The sequence below is a fragment of the Musa acuminata genome, chromosome BXJ1-9 (assembly GCF_036884655.1).
Source record: "Musa acuminata AAA Group cultivar baxijiao chromosome BXJ1-9, Cavendish_Baxijiao_AAA, whole genome shotgun sequence".
Lineage (NCBI taxonomy): Eukaryota > Viridiplantae > Streptophyta > Magnoliopsida > Zingiberales > Musaceae > Musa > Musa acuminata.
Window position 1 is genome coordinate 10,778,324 of NC_088335.1, and position 19,977 is coordinate 10,798,300.

At 36.8% G+C, this 19,977-nt stretch overlaps 1 protein-coding gene across 4 annotated transcripts; it reads left to right on the forward strand.

The window, feature by feature from the left end:
* The first annotated feature begins 383 nt into the window (after positions 1-383).
* On the forward strand, positions 384-19,435 carry LOC135593175 (tRNA threonylcarbamoyladenosine dehydratase 2-like). Of its 4 annotated transcripts, none has more exons than XM_065083027.1 (12): positions 384-542; positions 693-757; positions 2,273-2,378; positions 5,507-5,654; positions 8,115-8,327; positions 10,478-10,612; positions 13,268-13,402; positions 13,710-13,925; positions 14,516-14,637; positions 17,625-17,682; positions 18,788-18,903; positions 18,995-19,435. In XM_065083027.1, the coding sequence occupies exons 1-11, from the start codon at positions 451-453 to the stop codon at positions 18,896-18,898; spliced, it is 1,401 nt and encodes a 466-aa protein (XP_064939099.1). In that variant the 5' UTR covers positions 384-450; the 3' UTR covers positions 18,899-18,903; positions 18,995-19,435. The 4 variants fall into 4 exon arrangements, 2 of the variants coding, with proteins under 2 accessions (XP_064939099.1, XP_064939100.1); XM_065083028.1 differs by having other exon boundaries at positions 18,788-18,899; XR_010479436.1 differs by lacking the exon at positions 17,625-17,682.
* The last annotated feature ends 542 nt before the right edge of the window (positions 19,436-19,977 follow it).

Consider the following 19,977-nt stretch of genomic DNA (forward strand, 5'->3'; position numbering starts at 1 on the left):
CTAATATAATTCAACTCTTAGCTACATGAAACTATATATAAATATATATAAAAATAATAATAATAATAATAAAATAAATAAATAAATAAATAAATAAATAAATAAATAATATATATATATATATGGAGTACATGGGCTGGGCCATAAGATATATATTAGTGGAGAACATGGGCTGGGCCATATGGTAAATGTTTGATAACCTCATGCATGAGTACAACATAGAAAATTTTGTATAATAATAACACTTTCCTCTTTAATTTTGTTCTAAATAATAATAATAATAAGAGACCAGTTGGCCATACACGTTTGGGATCCACTATTGACGTGGCAGACGCAGTCCACTTCAGCACTTGAAAGAAGCCGCGGGCCCGACACCTAACCCCTAATCCTTTCCTAGGGTTTCTGTGGCGCCCGAAACCCCGACCGCGTCCGACGACGGAGTGGGGGGATATGGCGGGGAGATCGAAGCAGTGGCTCTTGATCGGGGCGGGCGCTATCTTCGGCTCCCTCTCGACTGCTGCTCTCCTCAAGATCCTTTCCAGGTTTCTTTGGCTTTTCTTTCCTCGATTGATCTCGATTTGCACCAATTTGATCGTGTCCTCTGTCCATGTGAAACGCGTTACGATATCGTCTTTTCACCTCACTGCCCACCTCAGTTTTTTCCCTAATGATTTGGTGCTTGTGTATTACAGAAAGGTTGGGAAGCAGCAAATCGAAAGACACTCCACTGACTTTTTGATGCATAATGGCATGAACAGTGCGTTTCTTTCGGTTTGTGGTTTACGGATTTATATGCTCGTTTGCTATTTGGATTCATATCATCATTGAAATTATTCAAATGTTTTACCATATATGGTGGATCATCTAAGTAGCACATCTCATAATTAAAAACTGTCGTATGGGATGTCGGACAACGTGTTTGGCAAGATTCAATACCGGGCCTCAAGACTGTGCCAATGGATATTTATAGGCGGAACCCCTTATTGATCCTTATACACTGACCAATCCATATCTTACTGCTTAGTTTGCTATTGACTTTGACTATACTTTGTTTCATTTTTCTTATTGTTTGTCTTGTTGCTGCTACTAGAGCTACCTTTTCTTTTTTTCGTTATTGCTTCTTCCTCTTTATTGCTTCCTACCTTCTTTATTATTCATGATTATATTTCAATAGTTCACTTTTTTTTTTGCACGTGTGCTTTCACCTAAACAGGGCGCATGCTTGGTTGTTATTGTTCATCAGCTATGCTGCTTGTCAAATTGAATTCATCTTTTTGAGTAGCAAAAGCTTTCAAGTCCTCCAGGAAGCTTTTAATGGTTTTGATGATTTCTAAGCTGTCTTTGTTTTTACCCCACTCATATGGCTATTCCTTCCATGCCAAATTGCCCAAAGGGAATTTATAAGCTTCTTCTCCAGGTTATCAAGATGATCAAGCAATCATTTCTGCCAGTTCTTAGTTTAACTTCTTCCTTGATCAATACTGCTAGCTTTAATGCTCCAAGAAACCATAGTTTCTTGATGTTCCTCTGGCCATAAAGCCTTTTGTCTCCTTTTGTCAAGCAACATTGTGGGAGTTGACTAGCCTTATTGATAATATGAAGCATGCATGTCCACCCAAATTCTTGCCCTTTTCTATTTGCTTGGTTAAAATGGACCGCAAAATATCCCAACTTCATTCCCCTCTCTTTAGTTGTTTGCTCTTATATTTATTACTCAGCATTAGTGTTGATCAGACTCAAATTTGCCATAGTTTATTCGTGTTAACACTGAAACTCAAGGATGCTGGTACGAGATATATGGCTCTGACTGTGCCAAACTGAACCAAAAACACTCCTAGTTTCGGTAGAGATCCATGTTCACATGAGATTTGATAATAACGTAGTGTGTTTGTTGCCAACCTGATGCAAACCCCCTTCAGCAGACTTTGACACTGACTGAGTACAAGATTTAACAGTATGCATGTGCTGGTTGAGTTAGTATTCGGAAAGAGAGAACCTAAAATTAGTTCTTCGAGAAATTTCCAACAACTAACACCCGACTATTCAATCTATATTAGTTTGTGTATTTTTTCAGTAGTCTTCAATCATTCTTTATTCTGTGTAGTTTAATAGGACTGCTTAAACAGTATGGTTCTTATGGATTTTTTTACAGAGAAGCCATTTCTCATTTGTGTTCCCTATTGTATGTTGTTTTAATTATCGTAGACACTTGATCATATGTGCAATTTGAATTGTCTGGTAACCCATATTTTTTTTGCGTAACGTTGTATAGGGAAAGAAAATCCAGCTGGAGAAGGCAGAACTGGTTGCCAGGATATTCATAATGGTTTATTGGGTTTTGATTTAGAAGATGAGGTGGTATGTGAGCAACTCACAAGGTGGGACTTGAGTACATTTTCTTATTTCAAAGCTAAAGTAATAGGATTTATATTTGTTGCTGCAATAGAGTTGCACTTACCCATATACTACCAGATGTATGAGTAGCTGTATTTCCTAACATATATGTTAATTCTAGTTGTTCTAAACAATTGGTAGAGAATGAACAACTTGTATTAAAAATGTTGGTTCGGAAATAAACTGATTAGTGGGTCATGCTTTCTTATGTTAAATATATCTAAGTTCTTTGAAAATTTCAGTAGTCCACCGTGGTTTATATACATGAAATACTTGGTATGCCACCCAGTAGAAATATTTTCGTCATTTAGGATCCAGCAAGTATTGGATACTATAGAGTGCCTATTGTACATAAATGTTGTGTTGCTTGCCATTTTATCATTTTCAGTCTGGAGTCTGTTATTCTTGAGTTTGTTGCATAACTGATTATTGATTATTTACAAGGTGATCATTCCTTCATAAGGCTAAAATGCAAGAATATTACTAGAATCTTATGAGTGATTTTAATAGGCGCTCGGGCGCTCGCCTAAGCGCTTGGGCGAGGTGAGGCCTGAGCGCCTCGCTTCATTTCCAGGCGGCGCGCTTCAAAGAGGCGCCACCTGGGCGCTCGCTCGAGCCCAGGCGCCGGGCGCTTCGGGCGAGCTCCCGGGTTAAACCAAGCAACCGAACCAGCGTTTTAGGTCTGGTTCGGTCTCCGGTGCTTTAGTTGGTTCAATTGAACTAACTAAACAATCAATATCTGCCTTTTGCTCGCGACTTCCCAACCCTAACCCTGCTCGTTGCTCTCGCCCTCGCTGCCGTTGCCACCGTCGTCGCTCGTTGCTCCCGCTCCCACTCTCGCTCCCGCTGCCGCTGCCACTATCGCCGCTCACTGCTCCTGTTGCCGCTGTCGTTGCTCACCGTTATCGCTCCCGTTGCCGCTGCCACTATCGTCGCTCGCCGCTCTCGTTCCTGCTCCCGCTGCCACTGCTCAGTGATTTAAAAAGCGCTAGGCGCCAAAGGGTGCCAAGGTCCAAAAACGCCCGAGGCGCTAAGGGCTCGCCCGAGCGAAGCGAGGCGCTAAAATATAAAAATATATAATATAATTAATAAATAAAATTATTTAAAATTTTAAATAAAAATATGCTATTTTAAATAAAAATTCTAGTCGCGAGCAGAGGGAAGGCTCGCGGGAGGCGCGAGCAGCGTGAGTCGCGAGCAGAGGGAAGACTCGCGAGAGGGCTCGCGGGAGGTGCGAGCAGCGGCAGCAGGAGCAGGAGCGACGAGCAGCGAGATCGGGAGCGGCAGCGGGTTAGGGTTGGGTAAGGGTTAGGGTTGGGTAAGGGTTATATCGGTTTAGTTGGTTCGATTGAACCAACTAACAACCGAACCAGACCTAAAATCCTGGTTCGGTCACTTGGTTTACCTAGGCGCTCGCCCGAAGCGCCCAGCGCCTGGGCTCGGGCGAGCGCCCAGGCGGCGCCTGTTTGAAGCGCGTCGCCTGGGACATTAGCGAGGCGCTCGGGCCTCGCCTCGCCTCGCCCGAGCGCCTAGGCGAGCGCCCGAGCGCCTCTTTCAATCACTGCCACTGCTTGCCGCTACCGCTGTCGCTGCTACTGTTGTCGCTTGCTGCTCCCGCTGTTGCTACTCGCTGCTACCCCTGCCGCTGCCATTGTCGTTGCTCGCTGCTCCCGCTCCCACTCCCGCTGCTCGCTGCTACAGTTGTCACTGCCACTGTCGTCGCTCACCGCTGCCACTATTGTCGCTCGTCGCTCGCGCTCATGCTGCTCACTACTACCGCTGTCGCTATCGCTGCTCTCAGTCAGCAACCTCGATCTTCCTCTTACTCACACTTTTCTCACTTCGTATACTGTTAATAGTATATTAACAGTATACTACTAACTGTATACTAGTAACAATATTTTTATTTATTAGATTAATAATATATTATTTTAATTTTAATATTGTTAATTTTTATTTATTTGAAATTATTGTTATTGTTTTGAATTTTTAGATTTTTTTGTTAATGTGATATTGTAATTTTACAAGATTTTCTTAATTTAATATCATATTTTTATTTAAATAATTATATTTATTAATTATATTATATATTTTTATATTTTAGCGTCTCGCTTCGCTCGGGCGAGTGCCTAGGCGAGCGCTTAGCGCCTCGGGCGTTTTTGGACTTTGGCGTCTAGCGTTTTTAAAATCACTGATCTTATCACATGTTTGCTGCTGGCACTGAAAGTTTAATACTAGCGGATAGCATTTTCTGCTTATCTTTCTTCAGCATCATATAAATAAGCACACCTCTCTTCAAATAGTTTTTTATTTGAAAATATTAGATAATTTTCTTCCTGTCCATCATCTGTGTATTTTAGTGTTCCACTTAAAATTTCTATAATATGAATATCTACACTCTTTTCAAACCCTTCAAGATTACAACATTTATTCACTGCTTGGATGGTTTTAAGTGGTGACAAAAAGAGTAGAATTGTCTGTATGCTGATGTTCTCTTTTTTTATAGAATGTTTTTTCCAGCTTTTCTCATTTCTCTGTTTACCTTGCAAGTGCCACTTGAAGTCTCATAGCCTTTTAAGATATTGAATAATTGAACCAACATTCTCAAAACCGCCAAGATTTGTCCTTACCGGGCCATATTTACTGGTCTGACGCTGAACTGGCATGTGGACCAGTCCTTTTCAGACAACCTGGTTTGATCCGGGCTCTTTATTTTTTCTTATTTAGGGTTTATCCCCCCGCCTTCTCTCTTGATATCTTTTGCGTCATCTCCATCATAGTGGCTTCTGCCAGTCGCTAGCTTGCTTGACTGCTGTGAATGCTGCCGCCAGACCAACCACCTGGTGCTCCTCCTCCTGCCCCTCTTGGTACCATGGCATGTGCATACCACGTGTTGGTACGCTACCTGACCTCATCACTGAACCGTGATGAATAAATTAGGAATAAGATCAGCATCTTTTTCAATAATTTTTTTGGATACATGACTAAATTACGTTTTGTTTATATTGACATCCTTTCTCTTCATCTTGAACAGTCCATTTTATTCCATTAATTGATTACTTTTGTAAAATTTAATGAGGCCAGTTTCATTATTTCGTTTCTCAATTTTCAGGAATATCCAATTCTTTGGCACTGAATTCCAACAAAAAGTATCGCAGTCATATGTTGTGGTTATTGGCCTTGGTGGAGTTGGTAGTCATGCTGCTGGTATGCTTTTAAGATCTGGTGTTGGTAGGCTCCTACTTGTGGATTTTGATCAGGTACCGTAAGTTATCTGAAAGTTCAAGCAAGGTTTCAAATAAGGATTTAAATTTTTGTTTGGTATGGTTTCTGTGATCGGTTGGACTGGCATGGTACCATTATGTCAGTCAGTATACCAATTTGTTACCATCCGGTGTCATCAGAAAAAAAAAAAAAAGTTAAACACCAATAGGTACCAGCCTACATTGTTTGGTATCGATCCTTGGTTGAACTGCTAACTATTCGTCAGTATATCTGAGGTTTCAAAAGCCATTCTAATACCAATTTTGGTTACATATCAAACTTGTATGACACCAAGACACCAAGTGGCATATTGCCTATTCCGTGGTCTCAAATGCCGGTGAGATTTGTATGTACGGAGTGGAATACTGGATTTGGTGACCCATTAAAGCAGTATAATAAGATACCAAGTGGTTTATTGCCTATACCATGGTTTCAAACACCTGTTAATTTTATATATACCATTCAGTATTTAATAGTCCGACCAAGGGCCGATATGAATCACTTAGTATAGGTCGATATTCATTATATTATTATTTTTCAATGAGATTAGGCAATATGGATCCATATTCTGCCTGACATACCATTAGAACAGCAATCTGACAACCTGGATTATATAGCTCGATATCGGTTGGTATACACTTTATTGTTATTATTTTTCACTGACACTGAGCAACAATACAAATTGGTATATTTGTCCTATACGTTGTCAAATTATACAAATAACTTTTAAAATCTTGGTCCATAATCCTGATACCACTAGAATAATAGTAGAAAAGAAAAACGACAGGATATGAGATTTACAAGTTAGAAACCTTTCCGTTCTTTGCTTAAGGTTGGATGGAGATGGGGCCTCAATGTTGCTCAAAGCCTCACATGAAAGGATACTATTATTTAGCTTGATCTTTTCATGTCCTAAGCAATGTTTGATCTACCACACGAAACGGTACGAAACGGGTGATATGTATTGATCTCCCCAGATGATTTGTACACGGACCAACTTGTTTTGGACGGTACGTAGGACAAGCTGGTACAAGTGATATATCAGTTGATATGGCCGATATGGTCAAAACTCATGCTGTGATACACGTCGGAACTGGTTGGAATTTGATTGATGCCGACTCAAATCGGGTCAAGTTTGACCCCAATGATCAAATTGACCACTGGGGGCCTCTTTTGGAGGTTTATCCTCTCCCTTCTCCCTTTTTCATTCACTCTCACTCTCATTCACTCCCTCACTTGCACTATCTCACACTCTTGTTTGTGAGAGTTTTTAATTGGCGATTAGTGATAATCAAGCTATTGATTTGGATAAAGTGGGATTTGAACTTGGGATCTAGTGAAAGTTCTCTCCAATTTGAAGGTATTTAGCTTCTTTCCATGTTTCATATATCATTTCATATAATTAGAAGTGTATTAAACTATTAATGCATATTTACAAGGATTAAACATGATTAACATCATGTTCTTGTGCTAGTCCTGGTTAGGTCTATTGTCTTCCATTTAGGTCCAAGTTGGGGGTATGTAGGGTTAATCATAGCCTTATGCATTTACTTAAGCCTCATATACACTCGATTCTTAATTAAATACAATAAAATTACCAGTGAATTAGGATAAAAAAGATTTTTTTTGTGAATTTTCGACTATTTTCCAGCCTTTTTTCAGAAGACCATTATGCACTGGCGTACCAATATATATGGTACCGGTATGTACCGGGCCGCCCATGGACTGATACCATCTGTCGGCACGGTATGACGGTCCTCGGTCCTAAATCTCTAAATTGAATGCCTTCTAACTGGTCTGGTCCCTTTTAGGATGGTCTAAGACTCTAAGCGACACAACTTAAATTGTCCAATCTCCATATGAGTTTTCAGTAAGCAGCTGTTGGTTACTGCTTCTGGTTCTTGACTGGGCTGTAAAAAACCCAGTTAGGCTGGTGCAGTGCAACCAGTATTTAAAAATTGTTCTCATGTACTTTTTCATTCTAAACTATTTCCTTGTATTTTTAGTTTCGGCCTCTCCTTTTGCATGAATTATTGATTTGGTTTTGTGGGATTTTGAATAATAGGGTAGTTGCTGACGTCTCTTGTTCTTCATGTATCTATTTAATATTTCTTACAAGAAAATAAGGGGCAACATAAAGGAAAATGATAATGGTTTTGAAGAAAATGATAGAAGCATTCTTCCGATTGACATATCAAGAGATTGTTTTGTCAAATCAGATCTATGAAAACCAAGGTTGCATGGAGGAAAAGTTACCACTTTGCCAAGGCTGATTCTCTCCCTTTTGTAATTGTCTCTTAAACCAATTTACTTCCACTTTGATACTGATGATGTAACTGCCTTACTTTTATAGCATAGCAACGATTACTCGAATGTTTTGTTTCTTTCAATCTAGATAAGATGACCTTTCTCTGTGTATCTGGAAAATAAAAGAAATCTCGTCTTCATGTCAAAAGGTATCACTGTCATCATTAAATCGCCATGCTGTGGCCAATAGAGATGATGTTGGAACCCCAAAAGCCATTTGCTTGCAAAAGCATTTTGCAGCAATATTTCCAGAGTGCATTGTGGAAGCAAGAGTTCAGCTATATGATCCATCATCTGAGGAGGAAATTCTCTCTGGCCACCCTGATTTTGTTCTTGATTGCATTGACAATATTGACACCAAGGTAATCTTTTGTAAGAAGTGGCAATTTTTGGGCCAATACATGGATTCTATAATTGCATTTTGGTCCCACTTTTCTCATAATATATGCATTATCAGATGATGTATGCTATCATCATCCATTGATGGGCTTCTTTAAGAAAACCTCCACAGTATGTACTATGGATGCTTTGTTTCTTCTGTAGGTAATACACTTAAACATGCAGACAATGCTTTTCAATTTTTCTTTGGTTTGATCATTTATTTGCACATAATTTTTGTTTCGACATGCCATGTGCGATAAATTTATCTAAGAACAGATTTTATATTTCCTTGTGGAGTTTTTATTTTACTGGCATGAAGGGTGTATAGATATACTTATCTACGGTCATCTTATATTTCGGCTCATGATGCTTGAATAATGCCATTTTGTTTTGCCTCTCTTGTTATCGTTTGATTTTGTGAACTTTTTCTGGTATTTTTGTTTTTGATGTTATATTTTTTCTTTGTGTGCTATGAGTGGTTTCTATAATTTTTGAATTAATTTTATGATTGTTTTTTGGTTTAACATGCAAATTGCCTTTTGGAAGCTCATTTTCACATAAATTTGAAGCATGGTTACATTCTTCATGTTATTTATACATTTCCAATGTGCAAAAGTTGGTTTAGTGCATCAGTTTCATATTCTTTGGTAGTCAAACTAGATAATTTGCAATATATTCCTAGCTAATGATCATCCTAGAGAGAGAGTAAATTATCTGCAAGTTCTAAAATGGTAACTAAATTGAAACTTAAGGTGGGATACATAGACTTTACTTTATCAGGGCTGTTTGCCAACACACATCTTTTCTTCTGAAGTCTGTCAAGGTGATATTTGAATAGGTCTTACATAACAAAAGTGGCTTATAGAAAAATTTGGTTTTAGAATGGGAGGAGAAAGGAAGACGATCCTTTGCTAACAGCCTAACACATTGTTCTTTGTTGTCCATGCACCAAGAGAGGAGTTCTGAAAGTTTGATAGGGAAAATAATCAAGGAAGGCACTGGATTCCCTACCAATGCCACCACTCTATGGTTCATGCAGATACTTCTGAAATGAACTTGGGAAGTTTTTGGAAAAGTTGCCACTTGTTCATTTTATTTTCAAGATCAAACGATGGAGAATACTTGACAAGGGAAGAGATTAAGCAACCACGGATTCTATGCTTGGTTAACTTCCATGCCTTAAGTCTGCAGTTAATCTAGATTGGTTCTTGTACATCAGAGCCGTTCTGGAATCTGTATATACACCTGAAGATGTTTTTCACCTAATGCTGTAACTTAAGTTTGTTATGAATGTGCACAAGTCAACTACATTGCTATTGACATCTGAGAAGTATATCTCTCCTTATTAAGAGGTCATGAATGAGAAGAGAGAATAAAATACTTGATAATGGCATTCTCTGGTACTGCTGTGCCCACATGCTAATATTTTCTCTAGTCAGTTGCAATTACCAATGTATACATAGTCATATTAATTTTTGAATTAATGATTGTACTTCAAAGATGGTCAAAAATATGTTGAGCTCATTCATGTCTATATTGTTGGCATATGAGTTGGTATTTCAAGTCATAGTCTATGAAATGTTGTAACTTTGTATTTTTTGGTTTCTTTGCAAACAATTAAGTTAGCAGATTACATGTTAATTCTTTTAGCTCCTTGAGTCACCTTTTATTACTGGCTTCATTTTGGGTTCGTCTTTAGTATTTTGTTTCTAATAAGTTGATCATAAATTTTCATATATGCACTTCATTTGGTTCACCTTATCTGATTATATTATATTGCTCCATAAAATCAAATGTCAAAATTCTCTCGTTGTTGGAACTTGACATATGATTCTATCTTGGTTAAGGGAAAAAATTGAAATGCTAGTTTGAGATGCTACTATTACATATTCAGTTTTCAGATCTACAAAGCTGAACTGATTAGTTCCTGATTAGATTCATTATCCACATACAATAGTCTTTAGAAAACAATTAAAATGAGAAACTGCTATTGAATTTGGAAGATGATGATAAAATTTCAGTCACAAAGTATTGATCTAATGGGCATACTACTTGGGTGACAGTCACTGTAATATAAGGTTATAAATTGGAAATTCTTTTTTCCTCTAAGCTGATTACTTTTATCTAACAGGTTGCTCTTCTTGCTGCTTGTGTACGTAGAGGTCTGAAAGTTCTTTCTGCAATGGGTGCCGGTGCTAGAGCTGATCCAACACGAATTCGTGTTGCAGATTTAAGGGAGTCAACCAATGACCCACTGTCTCGAGCGGTAATAGTCTTCTGTGTTCTCTTTAACTTTCTCTGTTGAATTTTTTTTCTCTTTTCTTTGTCTACCAGTTCAACTGGCATTATATAAAATTATAAATGCAAGTTGGATGGCGAAGCACATTGTATCTGGTTGAGTTGTTTTTTGGAGTTCTTTGTGTTTCATGAACCTTTGTTAGGCAGTACAAAGATATTTTTTCCAAAATTTCACATTATTCACATCCTAGTGTTTGGCTGGTGAACGAGATTTTAAATCCGAATAATTTCCCACCTCGGAATACTTTAGGTAGCATTTGGTTGTGCTTGGGATTGGACTCAGATTCAGCTGGACTTGGAATGGGAGTGACCAAATCTGGCAACATTCATAAACACAAGGGGTGGTATTTGAATCCTTTCATCATGTTTGGTTTATATATTATGAGTTTATATTGTTAAGTATATAAAAATCAATATATAATATATATATTATTATGTTATATTTTAATATAATTTTTATTATTTTTTTGGATTTTGTATGTTTTGTATCATGTTATATTTATTGGTCTCTAATAAGATTCACAGAATGGTCCTGCTTGTTAGCAATGTATGCTTAGTTTTAATACACAGTGGTATAAGTCAAACTGCACTAAAAGAGATCCGTATTTTGGAAGATCATGTTAGTGGGGCTCTCCTTGGTTGATGAACTTTTACTCCTTTCCCTTTTTTCATAATATTCTTTTTACAATTACATTGTACTCTTTTTCTTGTTATATTATATTGTAGTTTATTTATATTTTGATAATATTTTTATTTTGGTACAACATTTTTATTTTACTACTGTTGATGTTATATAACTTGAAAATTATTAATTTATTCTTATATATTTATCTAATACATGTTGACATTTATCTCATTGTACATTTATTTTATTTTAGTTTTATATCAGACTTATGTTGGTCCTCGACCAGACTGGCATATCTCTAGTAAAAGAACTAAGATAGTATGCTGACACACGCTGTGGCATGTGTGAAACCCTAGAAAACCTCAAATTTGAAGGTGTTTCCTGCCTTATTAGAGATTAATACGGATGATTCATATAATTCAAGTGGTTGAAGTCTCAAAATCAAGGTTTGCGATTTCGAATCGTACTGCTTGTACTGGGCGGTCCACTCAATAGAGCGGCTTAGCTGCGGTGAGGTTGAGGGAGAAGCATCGAAGAAGGAAGAAGAAGGAGAGGGCGTTTAAAGAAGAGGGAGAATCGGGAGAACCTCGGCGCGAACTTGTTTCCACGCCTGTTCTTGATCCCGACCCGACGTCGTCCTCCCTTGATGATCCCGATCCAGGAGGTAACGACGAGGAGAGTAGTAAAGAGGAGGATCTGGAGGCATAGGGATCAGGGGAGGCGGCGGCTAGAGCAACGGAAGAGGCGGTCTTCATCGCCTCGTCTACAACTCTACGACCTTCTTCTTCGCTGCGCTCTTCGCTGAAGGCCGGAGACCTCTACGGCCTTCGATGTCTTCTTCTCCGAATGCCGCAGATGACGTGACGAGGAGAAGAGGAGGAGGCGACATCGTCGAGGCTGCATACGCCGTTTTTCTAAATATTATATATATATATATATATGTAGTTGTACTGCTCGGTACAACGTACTGTACTGAGCAAAGCTCAATACACCGGTACGGTACGAAATTTCAAACCTTGCTCAAAATAACATATATTAAATTGAAGCATGTAACAAAAAAGAAATATAGGTAGGGGAAGTAAAGAGCACAATCATATATTGTAATACACAAATAAGTTATAATAATATCATGTACCTCTTCCTTTTCACCTAAACTATCGGCATGATTCTATGGTGGGTGGGTTGGGATTATTGAGCTAAATGTGAGGTTCAGATTTTCCTAATTTTGAGGAAAGATTCTATCAGAAGATTCAGAACTTCAATTCCAACGTTCTCCTTAAGATGAGTTTCTCCTTCAACTAAATCTTGAATTTGGAAGAGATTTGGGAAGTTTGGAGAGAAACTAGATGAGGGAAGGGAATGAAGGAGCGAGGGAGGGAGGGAGAGAGGGGGCAGTCACAGTTGACCCCTAGTGCTGATCTATGTTTTTTCTCTTTTTTCAGAAACTATGAAGTAATGGAAGTTATTCTTTTCCTTGTGTTTGAGACCATTTCCTGGTATGGAACAATATATATGATTTGTGCTTTATACGACATGCATCAATTAAGCGCTTTTCACATTGATGTATGTCTAAACTAGCTTGGTTCCATTCTGGTAACATTGCTTGTAATAAGGGAATCTATTTTAGATGAACTGCAATGGTTCTAGCATTAGGACGGCATCAACAAGTATATTGGAAATTGGAATATTCTAACCAATGTTTGTTTTTGTGAAATGCAAATTTTAACTATCTCCACTAATGTTTGCTACTAGGATAATGATTTTGACACATTAACCTAAGAGATCTTAAGTACTTATTCCTTGTTTTGACCATATTTTATATTTTGTTTATGATAGACAGCTTATATTATCCACAACTAGTTTGACAATAGAAGTTTTTATCATACTTTTGTAGTTAACCAGTTCTCCCCATTCTTTTTTCTATATTTCTTGAGACAGGCAGAAAATCCTGCCAGGATTTGACCATTCTGAAATAATTTTATCCATTGTTGTTTAAAGGTGAGATACCGTTTGAGAAAAGACCATGGGATAGAGGGTGGAATACCTGTAGTATTTTCTTTGGAGAAGCCAAAAGTGAAGCTGCTTCCTTTTAAAAGTGTAAGTGGAGAAGAAGAAAACCCATCAGATTATCAGGTTAGGAAATTCATATATGTCTTTATTTCTTTTTTTGATTGTATATTTGATTCTGATAGTGCATGATACATGTTGTTATGTTTACCAAGAACTACAAAGGAAATCATTTATTTAGAACTTAGAAGTTGGAAGATGTGATAATGTATAATATCACACTATTCAGCTCATAGCCAACAATAGATGCTCACTTTTATCGGTTATAAATGATTTGAATATTTCTCCTAGGCAGTTACGGTAGCTGCAGTTTATTGTTGTAGGCAAAGTTTACACTCTTGATTCTCTAACTTCAATTGAACTTTGATGCCAGATAGTTCCAGGTTTCAGGGTCCGTATCATTCCTGTTCTGGGTACAATTCCTGCAATTTTTGGGCAAGTGATGGCGTCGTATGTTGTGACTCAGCTCTCAGGATTGTATGTTCAAACTGAACCAGTGGTTAATTTGGATATAGATCATTATCGGATTCTTCATAACCGCCTTCTTGAGCATGAGGAGATAATTTATGGCTCAGCCACTCAAGTTATGGTATGATAGCCATGAGGAAATGTTTTTATATTTTATCTGTTCTGTAGTTAGTAATCCAATTTTCACAAATGTGGTAATATATGGTAGATTATTCAAAATCTAGGATTTGGTGCAATCTCTGCTTGCTATTTGGAACAATCCAGAAACTTTTGATTCGTATCAATCAAGTATATAAAGAATTAAATATGAATATATTAGAGAGGAAAAAATGGAAGAGGGGACACAAAGAGGTGTCGATCACGTTGGAATGGTGATGAAAAAGGACACAGTGATATTCCCTTGTGTACTCGTCCCTTGTTTACAATTCATTATTCTCTGCTAAATTTAGTATGAGTGGCCATCTCTCTAGACAGTCTTTATGAACTCGTTCCTTAAATACTTGGGTTTTATGAGTAAGGCCTACAATGATCACTCGTTCCCTAAATACTTGGGTTTTCTTTTGTTTAAACATGGCTGCAAACTATAGAAAGCTCCAGTCTTTCTTCTTTCTCTTAGGATGTAAGGTTTAATATCCCATCTTTTCTCTAAATAGTCTATGAATTATCCTGAGTCCTTCTAGCATACCTCAATTTTTATTAATGAAATTTAAGGTTGATGTTGAAGAAGTAATGTATGTCGTCAAAGAGTTGTGGCATGGAAGAAGTGCAAGAGATCAATCTAAAGATGTTGGTCGCAAAATGTGGCGGTCTGTTAATGAGTTAATGCTTGTAAGGTATGTATGATTGCTTGATATCTTTTTACTTGAGTTCTAAGTATTTGAGATTCTACTTGTGTTTCTTTGCTTTGTCTTTGATCTCCAAATATTTGAGTAAGCTAGAATCTGTCATATTAATTTATTTTACATGAGTTAATTTTCTTTTACCAATTGATTTTACAATGTTATGAATAATGCTTTAATTAAGAAACTTTATGATAAATTTATCACTATTTTTGTTAAAGATCAAAAGTTGTTTCATATGTCAGTCAAAGATACTGTTTGTTGTGCTGTTGTCACCACTCATTGTAAAAAATATATGCCAACTTTGCGGAAATCAAACTTTTTAGTTATTTTGATGGATATGTTGCTGGAGTTACTCATACAATTTCTTCAATCAATTGGATCTCTTAAAATTATTTCAAACAAATTATAATGTGTATGACGTAGATATTAACATCTTTTAGTTTGAAACTGATTCTCGGAGATTCTCCTAGTACAAGATCCAACCCACATAGGTAATTTTTCATTTCTGGAAATGTGGATTGTGAGCTAATCCTTCAAATATGTGTGCAACTTGCATCATCCGAACATAGTTTATCTGAAATGCATAAGTGTTGGGAGCAGTCCATATCTTTTTCTCTCAAGAGCACCAAATTGTGTGGATGGAGGCGTAATATAGTTAAGGAGCATTTATCAAGTCTTCATTATTGCTTAAGAAAGAAGTGGAAGAACTAAAACACACTTAAGCTGTTCTTTACATAATGTTTGTACTTTGTACTTATAAATTTATAATCACCAAGTATAGCCAACTGGAAGTGATGCTTGAAATACCATTGAGTATTTCCTTAACCACAAAGCTCGACCATTGTTCTTTTAGCACATGTGATATATGACATGTAATCTCCGTGGACATAATTATAATCCCACTTGATGAAAAAAGGCTTTACCTTTTTTTGTTGACAGTACACCTCACTGCACAGTTTTGGTAACCAATTCATGAAAGAAAAGGGTTGAATAGGACATATAGAAAATTTTGGTTTGGTGTGATTCATTTTCTCAATTTGTTGGATTCATCCTTACGTAGAGTGTCTGGAGCATCTCTAGATATATGACATTTCATAGGAAGGCCTTGTGTAGGGAGGGAGGTAGAGGGAGCATATCTAGCTTGTTGGCATTATTCGTGTATTATCCACATTGCTGCTATTGGAGCAAATTGTACAACCACCTACCAAGGAAGTTGAATAATTATGGAGTTGTGGCTACTGGGTCCAGCAGCGGTCAGAGAGATTTGCAAGTGGTGGCCACTGAAAGATAAAGATTTTGAGGTCGGGAGACCATGACATAATCAAGTTGTAATTTCTAGGTATTAGGATAACAGGTGCATACAAAGTTGTAGGATCCCATCGATCCATTGGTAAAATTTTCCTCCTAAGGCAATTGACACCTGTTACTTAAGTTATATGACAAAGTTTGTCCAATTCAATTTGGTTTGGTTGTCTTCTGTTTCTACTGTATGTAGACTGAAGTCAAACAAAAACTTAACTGACTTTTTGAAGAAACTGTATTTACTATTTAGCAACTTGATCGGTAAACTCCACTCATTTAGTTTCTCAATTTGTTTTCTCCACCTGACTGCTGTATTTGTGTTACTAAGTTGGAAATTTATCAAATGTTTAAGGTATGTGACTTTTAGTGTTACATTTTGGACTTTTATAACTCTTAGAATCAGGTTCTTGGCCAGGCATAAAGGCTTTGTTGAAAAGCATAGTTCACATTTTTGTCTGGTTTTAATATGATATTCCCTGCCTTTATGGTATTATCTAGGACTGATATGATATTGGGTCATTTTTTGGTTTTATAGGAATAAGTTTGATCAGAATTGACCAGAATCCATTAAAATTGACCAGAGTTGGCTGATTGTTTAACAATTTTGACACCCTCAAAATAATAATACAATAGAAGAAAAGTAAAGCGTATAAGAGCTGAAGTGGAAGAAAGGCAAAAAAGAAATCTATGACTGTCTGTGAGATGAAGCTGACACTGCTATTGTATTATTTGATATTTGCCACAATAATTTCTGGAACCATTTTGATCGTTATCAATCACCATTGTTGCCATTCTCATCCGTAGCCAGTAAAAAAGAGAGAATGATGTCCAGAGAAAAAAGAGGAGGGCAAAGTGCAACCCTTATCTTTGGAAACAGATCCATGATAACAGAATTAGATCTCACAATGAATCTGGAATTTTATAATACTCTTTTTCAAATATGGTTTTTCTTTATCCGAAATATATTTCTAACAATTCATGGACTTCATGATTAGAGAAGTTTCTGGCTACAATGAGGTTCATCAAGTGGATAAATCTTGAGTTGTGTATGATATCTATCTAAAAATTCTTTACTACGTTAATATGTTCGTACAATATGATCAATGCTAAATTATTTTCTTGGCTGATTCTCATTCCATTGATTCAAATCCAATTGGTCCTGTCTATCCCATATGCATAGTCCCTAGTTGATGTTGATACAGATAATGGTCTTTGAAATTATGCTGAAAATATTCCTAAATGTTGTATATACCTTTTGTATGAATGTGCTTGCATAAAATGGAAAATGAGGTAGATTTTTCAATAAATTCACAGAAAATCTATAAGTAACATTTTTAAAAATTTTAGTGATTTTCATGAGGATTCTCTCTTTCTGAAACTACAGTAGTTAGAATTCTCGATGGAGCCTGACATATCTTTGTTGCATGTTACTGTTCTTGGCATCTATATTTTCAGCCATAGCATGACATTTTGTTGCTTTCGATAACAATAGTTAAACAAATGTTTCGCTATTCTGCTTTCATTTTTGACTGCACAGCTGTTTCCTAGTAAATAGAAATTGCATCTTGGACTGCAAATTTAATACAAGGCTCCTCCAAATCTCAATTTTTGACATGTAAGCTGTTGGAAATTTGATTTTTATTGATGATCATGTAGTAAATAAGTAAATTTTCCAGGTGGGACAAATCAAAACCAGCTACAATTTCAAACTTGATACTTCTGAAACTTAACGAGGTAATATTTTTGTATGATATATGTGAGATGTAAAATCCAAGTGGTTTTCTTTAAGGTGCAATCTCCACATCCAATAGAACTTGAAGCTTTATGCATCTTTTTGATGTTTTATTCTCATTAATGTGCATAAGGAGCTATGGTAATAACATGGAGGTACCTGATATATCCCAATAATATAAAAATAGATTCACTGAACAAGCTTGGAAAATCCTTAAACACCAATTTTTAGATTAAAAAATTTATGCAATTTTGCTCAAGTACAATTTAAATCACAATTATGTGAATAATTGCTTCCATATATTATAACGGATAATTGCTATGTTAAGAAATTTGATGGCAATGGATGGATATGTTGCTTTTGATCTGCTCTAAACTATACTTTGGAGGACATGAAAAAATAAATTCTTTATTAGTTTTGAAGATTCGAAGAAAGGTCAAATTGATGATGCTGCTGTGATAATTTGTTACAGACCAATGAAAAATGTACATGAATAAGTAGGGCTTCATGCTAAGGAAAATAATATAAGATGCATGGACTATAACTTCATGAAGATCCACAGGATACTTGGACTGAAATTGATAAGATATTAAGTAGAAATCTAGATGCAGATTTGCTTATTGAAGGTAATTATTCTTTGCTAATTAAGACTGCAGTAGTTGATGACCGGGCATATACAACCATGTCTTTTTGTCACAAATATGTTCATGAAGAAAGCAGAATGTATAAGTGCATTATTTAGAGGCCATTTTTTTTGGGTAAAGCAACATGGCCCCATTTCCATCTATTGTTTGTGGTGAGGCATGCCAAAATGGTTCTTTATTTATGTTAATTTTGTTCAAAATATATCTCCTCTCTACTTGATTATGGGATTATCCTTTGGGTTACTATATGCACAAAAGTTGGTACAGATCTAGCTGGTAAACCGGCCAATACTTAATAATTTTGATGTGCTGCTCTGCTGCTATGGTAAAGCAAGTAACCTATTAGAGAACTTTCATTATTATCCACCTTTGGCTAGTGTTCAATTTTGTTTTCTTTAAGATGTATTTGCTTCCCATGTTTCCCAACCATTCAGACCAATAAGCAGCTTTCTGGTTTGCGCAGGTAGATGCACATGAATCTACAACTATAGACCATATAAAGGGGGAAGAACCTGAATTCTATTCCATGGTGACCAGCGTGCTGAATCGGACTGCAATGGATTTTGGTCTATGATGTTGGTATATTTTTGCAAGCGCTTATAGTGCTTTGTTTTCCATATATTTATAGCTAGGAATAAATTGGTTATGATACTATTGGTTCTGCTCATAGAAACACATGCGGTGACAGTGCCAACAAAAGAGACCGAACTGCAACTTGGTGCACCTTATCCTAGATGCAAGTCTATCCTGTTTGGTCAGTCAAGAATCTAGTCAGAAGCTTGAGATATCGAGGTCCTAAAGGAGCATTGCAAATTTTGGCATGTAGCAAATCAGCAGTCAGCTACAGTGATCCACCTGCACAATATCATGATCCATTGGATCTTGCCAAAACTAACAGTCCAATTTAAGTGAATGTAATGTTAGAAGGGAAGATTCAGATGGGTTCCTGTCGATGCCATTTACTTGCCTATGTGCTTCAATATTTTTTTATTTTGGGGGTGCATATGTGCAAGACCATGACCATCTTTAGTTCTGCTTAAATTTAGATGAGCTATAGATTGTTTTCTTGTCACAGAGTTAACTTTATCAAAGAATCACAGTACTTTTTTTATTGATGGGAAACTTTTATTTTCTTCATTTATTTTGTCAAACTGGCACCTAATTAAGTACTGTATTTGCCAACAATTGCAGCCTTAAATTCCTTTTTTTTGCCAGGTTAGTGGTTTATCCGAATTGCCATTCCCCATTAATCCTCTTGTGAGGAAGGAGGCCCCAAATTAGAGACCGTTTTTGTTTAGGAACATTGTCAACATGCTAACCTAACACTCTGCCATGCCGAGGGGGTTTTAGTTGGGAATGTTAATAGGTAAGACCTCCTTCGATCTTTATCTAATTTATACATAAAAGTTCACAAAAGTTCTTTGAGCTAAAAACGTTCCTAGTCTCACTATCATGGGAAATGTTAATTTACTACTTTGATACATCATTCGTGTGTTTTTGTTGTTCTTTTTCTCGTTTGCCTTTGTCTTTATTTCATGTTTATCTTAGCCCACTTATGCCTCACATGGTGTTATTACCTTACGTTCTGATGTTTAATTTGAACGAATTCTTTTCTGACACGCCAAAAGTAAGAAATTAAGGAACACCCAAATA

What these genes read in the sequence shown, in the direction of transcription:
- LOC135593175 (XM_065083027.1), top strand. Translation starts at nt 451, where the DNA reads ATGGCGGGGAGATCGAAGCAGTGGCTCTTGATCGGGGCGGGCGCTATC. An exon ending in CTCCTCAAGATCCTTTCCAG is followed by an intron (nt 543 to 692) that starts GTTTCTTTGGCT and finishes TGTGTATTACAG; the next exon opens with AAAGGTTGGGAAGCAGCAAA. An exon ending in ATGACCCACTGTCTCGAGCG is followed by an intron (nt 10,613 to 13,267) that starts GTAATAGTCTTC and finishes TGTTGTTTAAAG; the next exon opens with GTGAGATACCGTTTGAGAAA.